The sequence below is a fragment of the Camelus ferus genome, chromosome 14, assembly GCF_009834535.1.
Source record: "Camelus ferus isolate YT-003-E chromosome 14, BCGSAC_Cfer_1.0, whole genome shotgun sequence".
In the NCBI taxonomy this organism is placed as follows: domain Eukaryota; kingdom Metazoa; phylum Chordata; class Mammalia; order Artiodactyla; family Camelidae; genus Camelus; species Camelus ferus.
In genome coordinates, this window is record NC_045709.1 from 31,937,824 (window position 1) to 31,952,300 (window position 14,477).

At 39.3% G+C, this 14,477-nt stretch overlaps 1 protein-coding gene and 1 non-coding gene across 8 annotated transcripts in view; both read right to left on the bottom strand.

Moving 5' to 3' along the window:
• The window catches only part of LOC102514135 (basic immunoglobulin-like variable motif-containing protein), a 54,937-nt gene that overhangs the window by 31,675 nt on the left and 8,785 nt on the right, over window positions 1-14,477 (bottom strand). For all 7 annotated transcript variants that reach the window (XM_032496694.1, XM_032496692.1, XM_032496689.1 and 4 more), the window contains 7 exons: window positions 13,891-14,017; window positions 11,619-11,714; window positions 11,221-11,325; window positions 10,904-10,998; window positions 3,704-3,836; window positions 1,765-1,851; window positions 731-827 (listed from right to left, as the gene is read on the bottom strand). In XM_032496694.1, the coding sequence (XP_032352585.1) occupies window positions 731-827; window positions 1,765-1,851; window positions 3,704-3,836; window positions 10,904-10,998; window positions 11,221-11,325; window positions 11,619-11,714; window positions 13,891-14,017 (740 nt within the window). The remainder of the gene's footprint in view (window positions 1-730; window positions 828-1,764; window positions 1,852-3,703; window positions 3,837-10,903; window positions 10,999-11,220; window positions 11,326-11,618; window positions 11,715-13,890; window positions 14,018-14,477) is intronic.
• TRNAT-CGU lies at window positions 5,711-5,782 on the bottom strand. Its single transcript has one exon. It is a non-coding gene; the product is annotated as a tRNA-Thr (tRNA).

Below are 14,477 nucleotides of genomic sequence, written 5' to 3' on the forward strand. Positions count from 1 at the left end.
CATCATCAGATCACATTATCCAGCATCTTACCTGACCAGCTGCCTCTACAAAAATATAACAATGCTCACAGGAGCCAAACACCTTTCCCCCCACCTGCCTTTCTGTCACTCACACACACTACACCCTCCCAAGCTTCCCAATCCAAACACCAAGACCATTCCTCCTCCTCTCCCCCCTAGACATTCTCCATGTGTGAGGGAGGTGATATCAACGCGACGTGTGATCCGTCCACAGAACCTACCTTTCCCTGAGAACTGCCCCCAGCAGCCTTGTTTGTACACCTGGCTTTGCCCCATGGCCACAGTTAATTTTCCTTGGGAGTGAACACCCCTGCCAAGCTGGGCCAAGACTACAGAACTGGGCTGGAGGCAGGCCAGTCTCAGACTAGACTGCTCCCCTGGAAGGGAGACCTAAGTTGAAAGACGATGATCTTCAGGAAGAGAACAGCCAGACAAAAAGAGAGATAAGAACAACACAGCTCCCAAGAACGGGACAGACTGGCTCCTCGGCCCCTGCTGACAATCTCCTACCTGGTACCAGTCCCTTATGATCCAGGCCAGACTCCGTGCACCTTCCTTTAAAGAGACCCCTGTGTCTTTAATATAATTTTCACTTTTCTGTCTACAGTCATCTGAACTGGGTTTCTGTTATTTACAACGTAGAGTGCTGACTAAAATAACTGCACTGTGGCCAGCTGAGAAATGCTTTCAAAAACAATGGTGTTCTTACCTTCTTTGTTTTTCGATACTGCAGCCCCCTCTCCAAGTGCCGGATGTCTAGATATTCTGGATTTTGAGTGTTTAGATCAGTAACGATATCTGCCCATCTATAGTTAAGAAGGAAGGATAAAGCATAATTTTAAGTTCAAAACACCACTGTAATGGAACTTTTCACATGAGCAGTTTGCTACAGTACTACCATGCAATAATTCTTGTATCACAGGATTATTCCATCTACTAAGCTTTAATAAATTGTTTTTAAGACAATTCTGTTTATCCAATTATTGCCAACATTAAAAATGGTTACTCTCCGTATGAAATAATATATATCAACCTCTTAGATGACATCCTGCAGGCTAATGTAGAAACATTCCATACTCCCTTTTTGATTGGAGCCAAGTACATTTTCAAAAGACTTATAAATCAATATGCCTTTACTCACAAACAACATGAATAATTGTGTAGAAAATCCAATGCAGTTACAAATTGCTTTGTACTGCAAAGCTGTTCCTAGAACTAATAAGTGAATTTGGTAAAGATGCAAGATTTAAGGCCTATATAGAAAAATCCATTGTATTTTTGTATACTCCCAGAAAATAATTGGGAAATGAAGTGTTTTAAAAACCAATTTACAGGGACAATATGCAATATCTTGTAATAACCCATAATGGAAAATAATCTGAAAATATATATATATAATGAATCACTTTGCTATACGTCTGAAATAACACAATATTGTACATCAACTATACTTCAGTGTTAAAAAGTCAATTTACAATAGCATAAAGAAACACACTCAGGGAAAATTTTTAACCAAATACATATAAAACTGCTAAAAAACACAAAACATTGCTGAGAGAAATTAAAGCTCTAGTCAAGTGGAGATACAGTCTATGTTCACAGATGGGAAGATGCCATATTGTTAAGATGTAATTCTCCCAAAACTAAGCAATGGATTCTATGGATTCTATTCTAATCAAAATCCCCACAGGCTTTTTAGCAAAAACTGGAAAAAAAAAAAAAAAAGTGGGGGAATTAACATACCTTTTACAGTGAATGGCAGGATGTTTTCTACTTGATTCTCCAATTAAGATCCAGTATTCTACTTCTTGTGGTGAGAGGGGACCCCTGCTAAAGATAAAATACATTCACAGTAAGCTTCATAAAGTCATTCACTCCCTTGACAATACTGTTTCAGTTATATATTCATAAAAGATAGACTGAGGTTTATGCAAAGACAGCATTCATTAATACTAGAATAGATATTGGAGTTCATGCTTGAGCAAATATGTGACAGTCATTAAAGAGAAAGCATAAATATAATTTAAGTCTTGACCCCCATTATGAAACATAGAACAAAAAAGTTGAAATATACCACATCTCAGCGTCTTGGGGGGAAAAACACCCTTAACTGTACTTCTTTCACTACACTTTCAAAAAGTTCCAAAAGGCCTCCTAGGTGGGAGGGCACATAGCTCAGTGGTACAGCATGTGCTTAGCAGGCACAAGGTCCTGGGTTCAATCCTCAGTACCTCCATTAAAAAAATAAATAAATCTAATTACCTCCCCCCACAAAAAAAAAAGAAAAAAAAATTGTAAAAGGCATCCTAAAAACAGAACCCTAAAGCAGCAGTATACCTGTGGAACTTTTAAACATACTGATGCCCTAGACCCACCCCCTGGAAATTCTAATTCTAGTAGGTCTGGAATAGAGCACAACGGGGATGGGCGGAGGGGGATTTACGCAGCTGTAAAAGCATCTCAGGTGGGCTTTAGGTGCAGGCAGAAGTGAGGAGCCCTCCTCTAAAGGATACAAAGTAGGAGTACCTACTTTTTCACGTTTTACATTTGACAGATGTCTGGAGTAAGGTGAAACTGCAGGATGAAACTATAGAAAAAGCCACAATAAGCCTCCCTGCCAGAGAGATGAACAGAAGATTTCGGAATCTGGAGAGACTGCATAGTTTTCCTCTTGCTCCTCATTCACAAAAATACAATGTCCAGTTTCCCGGTTCTTCCGGATCGCTGCCCCCACCCAGAGGCCACATTGGCCTCCAGCCTCAAAGAACCCATCTAACCCCAGACGACCAAGTCATGTTCTCCTCGCCTGACCTTCAGCCCTCACTGAGAAAGCAGTGCTGCTTCCTCCTCCTCAATTACCAGCGCCACCCGCCCAGGCTGAACAAGCCAGACCCAGTTGGGTGAGGATAACCGTGCCTCCCAACCCTTCCACTCAAAGTGCCCATCGCTTCTGTTTCCAACATTCCCACATAGGACACTTCTCTGCTTTTAACTGTCCTGGCATTATCTCAACCCAAGGAAGAAAACTTGCTAAGGAGGGGAAAATAGTATTAAAATTCAGTCTCCTTCTCTTATTTATTGGTCTGTGTCTTCTAAAAAGATACAAGTTTACTTGCATGTAAACATAGTTAATAAAATAGAAACTCAGGATCAAGCAAAGAAAGAAACATACAAAGCCATAAGGGTAATATAGTTTCTGACATTAGAAATAAAAATTGGCTCTGGGCTTCCTTGTAGCCAGGACAGAAGGGGGACCCTGATGAATTCCATGTTATTCACCATGAGACAGGAAATCCTTTTTAACGTACTAAGTTGCGACAATATTCTTGACACTAAGATTCCATAATACATTTTCCCTAGGGGATGGTGGATGAGGACACTGAGACATACTGTGTCAAGTCCTTTGCAACCATTTTATAATAAACATAAAGTGATCTTTCAAGTGACTTTCTCTTGGCATGACCCTGAACAACAGTATCTAAGTGGAGAATGTAAAAGCACAACTAACCAAACACAATTCTGCAAAAGATGAAGCGTAAATGTTTAAAAGAAGAATCTTAATTTGATGTAAGGAAAGCAAATCACCAAGTCTTCCAATTTCTACAAAGCCAAATATTTCGTGAACGTTTTCTACAACGTGTTTTCCTGGCGAAGCACCCACATAAAACACAGAAATGCTTACCTGAATGCTTTATTAGCTTTAACAGGGGTTGCTTCAAAGCCAATTGGACAAAAGTAATGATTTTGACAATGGTAGATATAAGCTAGCGATTCATCTTTCAGTCCATGGGTTAACTTCGACAGGGCCCCTGATGCTACAAAAAAAAAAAAAAAAAAAAAAAAAAAACCAACTGAGGGACCATTAAAGCACTGTCTGTGCTTTACACAAACTAGTTAAGGACTCGAAGACAGAAAAGACATTACTTGAAACACATGGACATTGCTCGGGGGAGGGGATGAAACGCTATCGACAGATTAAAAAAATTAAAGGATTTCAGTTTTACCCTTTAGATTGAAATTCCAATAAACCGAATAGCAAACTAAATAACTGAAATATGTCCTTGCTTACCAGAACCTTCAAATAACACACGTGCTTGTCTAAAAAATTTAATTACCATATAAAACCTAATACCTAGTGTATGCAGCAATGGTCTCAACTTCTCTGATTATGTATGTCTGTCATTAGAAATTTCTAAGTAATCATGCCAATTATAAGCATATTTGTTTATAAACTATGTATATATACTACTGTACTAATATGTCTTTATAAAAGATGCACAAAAAGTAGGACTTTTAAATTAGATTAAAATATAGACACTCTAGTATGTTCTTTCCATCCCACAGTGGTCATCTTTGCTTGGCTGCCATAAAACGGACATCCCAATTTGAAGGCCACTTGAGGTATACGGATCAATATAAACTCCAAACAAGTTCCAAAAATGGAAATTTTCCCCCACTAAAACACACTTCCATCTTTTCTACAAAAGTCATGCAAACCAGAGGAACAGATTTCACAAGCCAAGCGACAAGAACATCCCCAGAGAGGGGCTGCAGTACCACGGCATCCCCTTATAATTGCCTCTTGTGTATTTCCATAGCTGGATGTATTAGTTTTACCCTTTAGATTGAAATAAATTATTAAATAATTTCAAAAATATTACCCTAAGAAATAAGTTTTTACGTACACAGTCCTCAAAGCCATTAACTGAGGTTTCATTAACTTGCATCTCCGGGAAGAAACTAAATTATTCATGAACAAATCACCCATTAAAACTGGAAGTCCTAAGAATGGTTGAAGTAGATGAAAGCTTGCAGGTTATGGTTTTTCTGATTGACTTTCTGGCCACTGAAACAGCTGAAGACCAAGAACAGCAGGTCAATGGCTATAGCAGAGCCAAGGAGGTGGGACCCCATCCCCATCCCCACCCCCACCCTGCAGACACACGCAATTTGTGAGTTTCATGGAGACAGCAGCATTTCTGTCTTCGGCTCTTTCCTCAAGGCTTCACCTGGGCCTTCCCCACAGATTTTTACTTCCTAGCATACCACCAGAGCATATCCGCACACAATGCAATCTTTTTTCCTAAAATCTCCATTTCATAATAAGAAACAGTCTTTCTGCTGTGTTGGGTTGAGATCCCCTGACCAATTCAAAACTGACACCCAAGAGGGCAGCTCTAAGTGAAGCATTGTAAGAACTAAAATTCAGAAGATGGTCAATATTTCATTTCCATAGTTGAACTTGATGGCAGATATGTTCCAGGATAGAGGCAAATGTAAACAGACAGATTTAGACTCATAAATTCAACGAATACTAAAGATGTTTATACACATAACTGGTTTAGGAAGAAGTCTTGAAATCTTTTTAGACTTGTGAAAATACTAAACAAAAAGTTAGCCCAAATAAATAAAATGTTTAATGAACTTTTACTGTAATCTTTTAATGGAAATTAAGTATTGCACACTTCTCCTCCTTTCTTAAGTCAACTATTATATAATACAAGATAGCTGACACTTCTTTACTGTGCTTATGAACAGTACTCACTTCCATGTCCTCAAGTATATTCGGGGGCAAATGAGACAGGTATGAAAGTTTGCTCTCATTAATATTCATGTCATTTTGTCAAATGTATAAATACTCTTTGACCAAGGGCATAAGGTGGCTTTTCTCTTTTTAATTTTTTTTTAATGGAGGTACTGGGGATTGAACCCAGGACCTTGTGCATACGAAGCGTGCGCTCTACCACTGAGCTATACCCTCATCACCCGAGGCGCTTTTCCTTCTATGGAGTAATGATCAAGCTACTCAGAAACGTTTTTCCTTCTTACTTCAAGGTTCATAACAACATTCGGATGCATTTAGATTAGGAATCAGTAAACTTTTTCTTTAAGGGCCAGTTAGTACATGTTCAAGGTTGTGGGTCACGGGCAATATGCTTACTATTCAATTCAGCAACCACAGCATGAAAGCAGCCGTAGGCAATGTGTAAGCAAAAGGGTACGTCTGAGTGCCAATAAAACTTTACTTACAAAATGGGGCTGCCAGCTTACCAGCTGTTATTTGCCAACTACTAATTTAGATCAGTAATTTTCAAACTTATCTGGACATGGAACCCTTTCTGCAAGGGAAGTTTACACGGCCGGTCAGTCCATAAAAAGGATCAAAGCAGAGTCACTGTGGCCAAAAAGGGGATAGGGAGTCGAGGTGTCCGCCCCCTCCTGAACAAGCCCCTAGGCACTGCCACAGAATTCCACTCAACTGAGCACAGTTTGAAAAATCACCGAATCCCCCATCAGTGGAAGACTAACCTCTTGATAATGATGTTGGACAGCACCTCTTCAGAAAGGCTACAGGAGTAGTTCTCAAATTTGAGCACAAAGGGCTTGTTAAATAGCAGATTGCTAGTACCTACATCCTCAGTGACTGGCCCAGCAGGTCTCAGCTGGGGCCCAAGAATTTGTATGTCTAACAAGCTACCAGGTGATGCTGTTACTCATCTAGGGGCCATACTTTGAAAGCCACTGGTCTAAGGTTAAGAGGACATTTTCATCGAACTCAATTCAGAAAGCAATTTATGAGCACCTGCTAACTCTAGCAGGAACTGCAGGGAAGCAAAGACAGGAAATGCACAGTGCATCAAGCTGCCCTCGTGGGGAAGATACAACAAGTACCTTCAATACAGGGTGGAGTACGACAGTGCCACAAAAAAGGATGGAATTCCACAGAGAAAGAGTACATAGGTTCGAGGAATCAAGGAGGGGGTGGCATCAGAGACAGAACTTAATAAACTGGCAGGATTTCAACAATCTGGACAGAGGAAAGAGCGTAAGGAGAAAACAGACTCACTGGAGGAGAGGGATACACTCAAGGAACAGCACACAGTCCAGTTTGGAATACAGGGTACCATGGTTAGTGTGGAGAGGCCTACCGGAGGGCACCCCCCGAATTTCAGGATAAGGTCAGAAAAAGATCACCCTCTGAAACAAAAGACAGTAAATACAGTATTTAATACATTAAAAGAGTCATCCAAGAAAGGGATTCTATTTAGGAGAAGGCATATCAATGTGTTACAGATGGAACTAAATTAGAACGATGTTCCATCTAGACCAGAGTAGATCTAAAATCTGAAACTTAAGTGACAAAGCAACCACTACCAAATGCAGAGCCATGACCTGTAAGGTGCAGAGAAAGCAGAACAAAACTACCAGGATTAGCTGGCCTGGCTGTGCTGTGAAGAGCGACACATGTCCTCAGCGGCCAGCGAGAGAATTCTGGTGCCTTTGATACTGTATTTCTCACTCTAAGTTAATATATCAACACTCTGATATTCTTTGAGCTAGTTTAGTATGAGTTTAAGCTTGTTAAGTCTGATCACTTATAGAAGAACTACAGAGAACTCAAGAAGAACTTATCATAATGTATTTTTATACCTTCAAAGACAAGAACCAGAGTCTGCAATCCCACAACATAATCATCCTGCCGGGCTCTTACTCCCTTGACATCTTTTAAATACAGCTGGTACATGGAGGGCAGCAGTGAAAGATCACTGTGTACTGGCCTGGAACGATGCCAAGGAGTTTATGCTTTAAGCAAGCACTAGAGAGCTCCCAAAGTCAAAAGGGGTATATTAGCACTGCACGTCAAAAAGATTTTTCTGGCCTTGTGCCTAATATGACTTGGAGAAAACCAGAGGATGAGGAAAACAGGATATTAACACATAGTCCACCCAAGACTCACTAAGACACTGGAGTTAGCTGGTAGCAATGGCCCCGGGGGGACATACACGAGGTATGTCAGGACAGGGCAGAGGAAACTATTCTCTGTTGAGCAAATAGAAGTTACAAAACCAAATAGAAGAATACAAATTAAATACATGGGGGAGGGTCTAGCTCAGTGGTAGAGAGCATGCTTAGCATGCAGGAGGTCTTGGGTTCAATCCCCAGTACTTCCCCTAAAAATAAATAAATAAGCAAACAAACGAAAAACCTAATTACCCCCCCCCAATTTTTTTTAAATGAAATACATTTCAAGCTAGCTATTAAAAACAAATGAATCTAACAAGATTAAACTGTATAGTACAGGGAAATATATACAAGGTCTTATGGTAGCTCACAGAGAAAACAATGTCTCAATGAATATATATATGTTCACGTATGACTGAAAAATTGTGCTCTACACTGGAATTTGACACAACATTGTAAAATGATTATAAATCAATAAAAAATTTTTAAAAAATGAATCTAGACATCCCTGGCACAAATGTTGGCAGCTTGACCAAGGGCTCAGACATTGAGTGATGTCTAAGGAAACCAACAGTTTGAAGTTACCTGAATAATAAAATAGAAAGTGAGTAATAAAAAGTGAACCAACAGTTTGAAGCTATTGTAGACAACTTCTGGCACAAACTTTTACTATGAAGCGCTAAAAAAATTACTTCAACTCATATCAATAGTCAAATCAGTTCATTTTACCAAAATCCCTGAATTTCATTTTGATTTCATGAGTGGGCTCAGTTTGCATTCACTGAAGTCCCACTAGAAATAAGCATGTCCACCAGCACCAGGGAATTATGAAATCAAAGAAGTGTAATTCCCCAGGAAAGTGTAAAATTTTGTGGAAAACAAGCCTAATAGCCCATAAAAATAATCTAAACCAAAAAAAGAGACAAAGTATTTTTTAAATGCACTGCAACAGCTGGCAAGGGTTCTCACTACTGAATATCCCAGATAAATGAGAACAGTCCATCTCTGCAACCATTTCTTCCACAATGAGAGGGAACAGAAAAGACTTCTGTTTGACCTATGTACCACTCCTCCCTCTGAATACAGTCAGAAGTCCCAGGGTCACAGGTGCAAGGTCAGGGGACATCACACAGAATCAAAACACTACTGAGGGCAGTCCCTATCGGTCAAGGAGCTGGGCAGACACATTAAAAAGATGCAACATAATATCAGGCTGCACAGGCCAAATGCCAAACCACAGATGCAAACAATCAGTACTACAAGAATTAAGAGGAATCCGAGCATCAGAGATAAGGCAGGGCCCATGAGGGAGCACTCATTACTGAAGAGGAAGATAAGAATATTCCAAGAAGGAGGCAGATCAATCATCCTTCAGAAAATACACAGACAAAGAGACAGTGAGGAGTCACATATTGTAACAGGGAAAATGAAAACAGGAATAAAACTGGGGAAATACAGTATTAAAATTTATTTGAAGAAATTACAGCAACCATTCCTCTCCTCCTCCCTAAAAAAAAGAGGGGAAGAGTCAGGGAATAGGTTGTTTATCCTATTCCTCAAATGAAAAAGGCTGATGTATGTTGGAAAGTACAGCCTTCCTTAGTTTTTAACTGCCTGATCAATTATTGAGAAAGGTGTGTTGACAGCCTCACTGGAAAGAAGAAAAACAATTACTGACACACCATTTAAAGCTGCTCTTTCCACAGAGACAGGCCCCCTGCAAGCGCACAGAATTCAGTCAGTAAGAATAAAGCTAACACTTATGGAGTCCTTACTCTGTGTCAAGCAAGGAGCTAAGTGTAGTACAAATATGTCTCCTTTTATCTTCACAGTGACCCTATGGGGTGGGTAAAAATACGGAGACAAGGTCTATGCTAGACTCAGTAAGCGAAGTGTCTAAGTGCCTTGTTCAAGGTTACAAAACCAGTATGTGCGAAACCAACATGTGAACTCCAAGCTTGCCTGACTCATCACCAACTTGATACACATGATAAAGGGCAACAGAAGCACACCCACTCTATGCACAGTCTTTGCTCTTAGTAAACCATATACCCTCTACTGACAAAGACTCTCTGCTTGACCAAACCTCAATTGGGCATCTCTGAGCCCCTTCCCAACTAGCCTTCCATCTTGGACTTCTTGCTGAGTCCAGTTTTAGCAAGAATCCTGCTGAAGACAGTTTAGAGGGACTCCCCTACCCCTGATATCTGATTAAGGTCCTAGTCCTTCACCCTCGATGTCTAAGCCCTTGGCCTGCCTGTTACAAGAATCCTGTGCAAACACTTTAGCAAGAATCCCCTTACCCCTGATGTCTCCTATTAATAATTTTCCATCCACTGAACCCCTCACTCTGCTAGTTGGCTATAAATTCCCAACCATCTTTGTTGTATTTGGGGTTGAGCCTGATCTCCCCCTCACATCCAGTACCCCATTACAACAGTCTTGAATAAAGTCTTCCTTACCTTTTAACAAGTATCAGAATAAAATTTTCTTTAACACTGTATTATAGATTTCTGACTGTAATGTCAAAAGATTATTGTGAAATTTTAAAAGCAGAAATTGCCAAATAATGCAAATTATTTAACTAGCATGTAACCAAAACAATCCTTAGGATCAACTCCATTACTCTCTGTTATAACCAAGACGAGTCTATAATAGAACTCTGTCTCTTTCACAGTCCATTGTCCTATTGTTATACATTATTTTGCAGGTCCAACGTCCAATATTCTAAAATCCCTGCATCCCCTTTCAGGAAGAACTGCAAATTCCATGCTGCTTCTTGGAAGAGTTTTAGTAGCAGGCAAGCTCATACACGCAGGTGCACACACCCACACACACACAGCTCCCAAGACCCAAACAATACAATGCGTTAAGGCAGTGTTTATGACATGCCTTGAAGGTTTAAAAGTTCTACATGCAAAGATGAGAAGAGCTAAAAATACTTAACAGTATATGGAAAAGTACCTTACATACTACTATTATTTATTATGATTTCCCCTTAGACAAAGAGTGATAGACTGTGTTCAGGGTTTACATCAGGTCCTATGAATCAAAACCAGTCTTTGAGATGGATCGTAAGGCATATATGTGTGTGTGTGTGTGTGTGTGTGTGTGTGTGTAAATCTATCTGTTTACCTACCAGTTTCTCCAGCTGTTTTGTTCTTCCCGTGAGGCTTATATAGAACATACGAGCATCCTTTTACGTGGAAGTGGTCATTAATTTGTCTAAACCACCTGAAAATAACAAGGAGATTTGCTCACAGCAACAGTTCCCTAACAAAGAAGGCACTATTTCAATTCCAGAAAAATTCAGGCAGAGCCCACGTCTGGCATATCTACCAGCGCTTGGGTGCAAACAGCTGGACACATGGTTTACTATCAATGCACATACATCTACTGCATTATTCTTTTGCAGAACTAGAAATAAGGTATGGCTTCTAAGTGAGGGCTTTGTACCTCATAAGTGTTGTATTTCCGGTGAAAGGGCCAAACCTAATATCTTCAAATGGGGGTTGAAAGCCCAAAATATGTAAAGCTTCTTCTTGGGTGATAGCTGGAAGACTGCAAAAGAAACACCGCCTTTCATTTCACAATTCCAATCACATGCAAATATGACCCGTCTCACTGCTACTATGGCTGTTTGATCTGCAAACAATTTTAGTCATATTTTTAATTTTTATTTTATCAGAAAGAATGTATGCATATATTTTAGTTAAAAGGCTATAACAAAACACAACAGTTTTTTTCCCCCCAGTTAATGAAAAATCTCTTCTTCTTTAAAATCTTCCATTATAGAAAAAGCAACACCAAATAAACTTTGGAGTTTAGGGACTCCAATCAATGAACATACTTACTTTCCAGCTCCCATTGTGCTGTATAAGAAATTCCAGCAAGAAATTAATGAGGAGATACCACAAGACGTCTTATATTGTGGTCGGCTTATGCAGTACCTGAGAAAACAAAAGACTGTTTTCTTCACTTGAATGGACACAAAATATGCATATAGAAATAAAGCACTCATGATAACTGAGAGCGTTAACATAATGAAAACTTTGATCATGTAAATCAAGGTAAAATCTTTATTCATTTAAAGTATTTTTATTAGTAGTATACTTAGTACATTACATACTATTAGTGTATTTAGTACGTTTAAAGTATATTTATTAAACACATGATAAATGTCTAACAACAATAAATCATGCATTTTAAAAAAGATGATTAAGTATGACTAACTACAAGTTAAAGTAGATGTTACCTAAACCAATGGAAAAAAATTAAAGACAGATAAATCTAGATACCAAAGACTAAAATTGCAAGGTAAATGCCTAGATGAGCTACATATATGATTATCTGCAACTTCAGTTGTAGGAGTTCTTTATATATTCTGCATATTGAGCCTTTATCTGATGTATGATCTGCAAATGCTTTCCCCCACTTCATAGGCTGCCTTTTCACTTTGCTGATTGTTTTCTCCGACGCACCAAGTGTTTAAGTTTGACATGGCCCCCTTTGTCTATGTTTGCTTTTGTTACCTGTGCTTTTGGAGTCATACTCTAGAAATCACTGCGAAACCCAATGCCATGATGCTTTTCCCCTACGTGTTCTTCTAGGAGTTTTAAAGTTTTAGGTCTTACATATATGTCTTTAATCTTTTTTGAGTCAACTTTTGTGTATGATGTGAAGTTAGGGTCCAACTTCATTCTTTTGCATGAGAATATCCACTTTTCCCAGCACCATTTTCTGAAGACTGTCTTTTTCCCCATCCTGTGGTGTTGGCACACTTGCAGGAGATGATTTGCCTGTTTACATGATTTTTTATTTCTGAGTTCTATTCTGTTCCATTGGTCTACATGTCTGTCTTTATGCCAGTACCACACTGTCTTGGTTACTGTAGCTTTGTAATATGTTTTGAAATCAGGACGTGTGTGGCCCATGTTTCCCCTTTTGCAGTCACCACCTTCCCTGCAATTCACTGCCAACCTACCGGACACGTTGCTAGCATCCGTTCAAAGACCCTTAGACCCTTCATCCTCTCAGATTTCCTCTCTTAAGACCCCAGTCCTCAGAGAAGCCTTCTGGTGACCACTGCCTCCCCTGATGTTGGTTATTCATTCACACCTCCACTCATGCTAGGTGTCAATTTATCTGACAAATTTCCTGAGATATTTTACATTCTCCCCTCTTCTCAACAAAGACGGTGTTTTGTTTATCTCTGTATTCTCAACCCACAGCAAAGGGTCCACTATTTATTAAATAAGTGAAAACATCTAAAATTTCTAAAACCTCACACAAAAGAACTTGTAAAACCTCAAACCATAGATTAGTAATACTTAAAAACTATCATGAATTAAACATTTTTTTCTTTAGAAAAGGAAATATATCTTAAGGTAACCAAATAGTCCCAGTTGGTAAGTGAAAGATCTTCTTCTTAAAAGAATGCCAGTTCACAAAGGCAGAAGAAAGGATGGGATTCCGAACTATCACCATTTTATAACAGGATTCAGGCAGGGGTCATCAATGAGTTTGGCTTAAACCACAGGTGAAAGGCTGATGCAGACCTGGATGTTTGCCTGCTGCCACTGTCACCCCACTGATTACTTGATGATTGCTGAGGAAAAAAATAACTTGACAATGTTGGCTAAAGCTGTCAACACCCTAATCCAGTAATCACTCTTGGGATCTCTAAGATCAGACGACCAGACACAATATAGCTTCCGATGGGAAGCAGTATGAAGGACACGGGGCCACCGAGGCAGTATTCTCGCCAAAACTGCTCACCCAGAATCTAACCAAGCTTCTAACTTTCAGTTTATATGTACTGAGGTTATACGAATAATGCAAACAACTAGCAGGAAAAAAACCAGACCAATCAGGGGAGGGTCGAGTGGAGACAGTTCCAGTTTAAAAGAGATGTTGAGGCCACAGAAAGCAAACACAGTACATGGTTCATTGTGCGTCCCACTTTGAACAACCAAGTGTGAAGACATTTCCAAAAAACTCTGGGAAATCTTAATTTAGCCTGGAAATTAGATACTCAGGAAATGTTGTTAACTTCACTAGGTATGACAGTGGTATTGTGGTTAAGTAAAAAAAAATAAAAATAAAAAGTCGATTTTTAGAGATTACCATCGTCTGAGGTCTAATACTTTCCGCTGCTTAATATCCTCAAGAGGAGAATACTGAGGCCATTCCCTTTGATGTCTTCCTTTCTTATCTGAAGTTTTTTTCTTAGAAGTTTGTTTCTTTACATTGCCTAAAATACAAGAGTACAAAATGAAGTAAGATGAAGTAAGCTTCCAAGGCAATACATCTAAGTAGGCAACAAAACTTAAAAGTAACTGCCACTCGGTCTAAAAATGATATTTGCAAACATACTGAAGAAATACATGTATCTGCAAGAATACCCTCCCCTGCCTTAAAGAGAGAGAGAATAAAAGCAAATTTAAACAACCATGAATGCTCTCTCCAATCCGGCTCTTGTATTCCAATTCCTGAACTAGTCACTTAGCTGGTAAAAGAATCAGTCACAAAACGTTTAGCCACCTCTAGAAAATCGAATTACCAACAGTAAAATATTTAACCAGACCACTTTCCAGAAAATGAATCCTTTCTATAAAACAATAAAACCACATTAATGAAACCCTGTTGAGAAAGTAAAAGCAGTGGATCCAATAATCCGATGACGCGATGTTTAAAAATATCTCCAGGCCGAC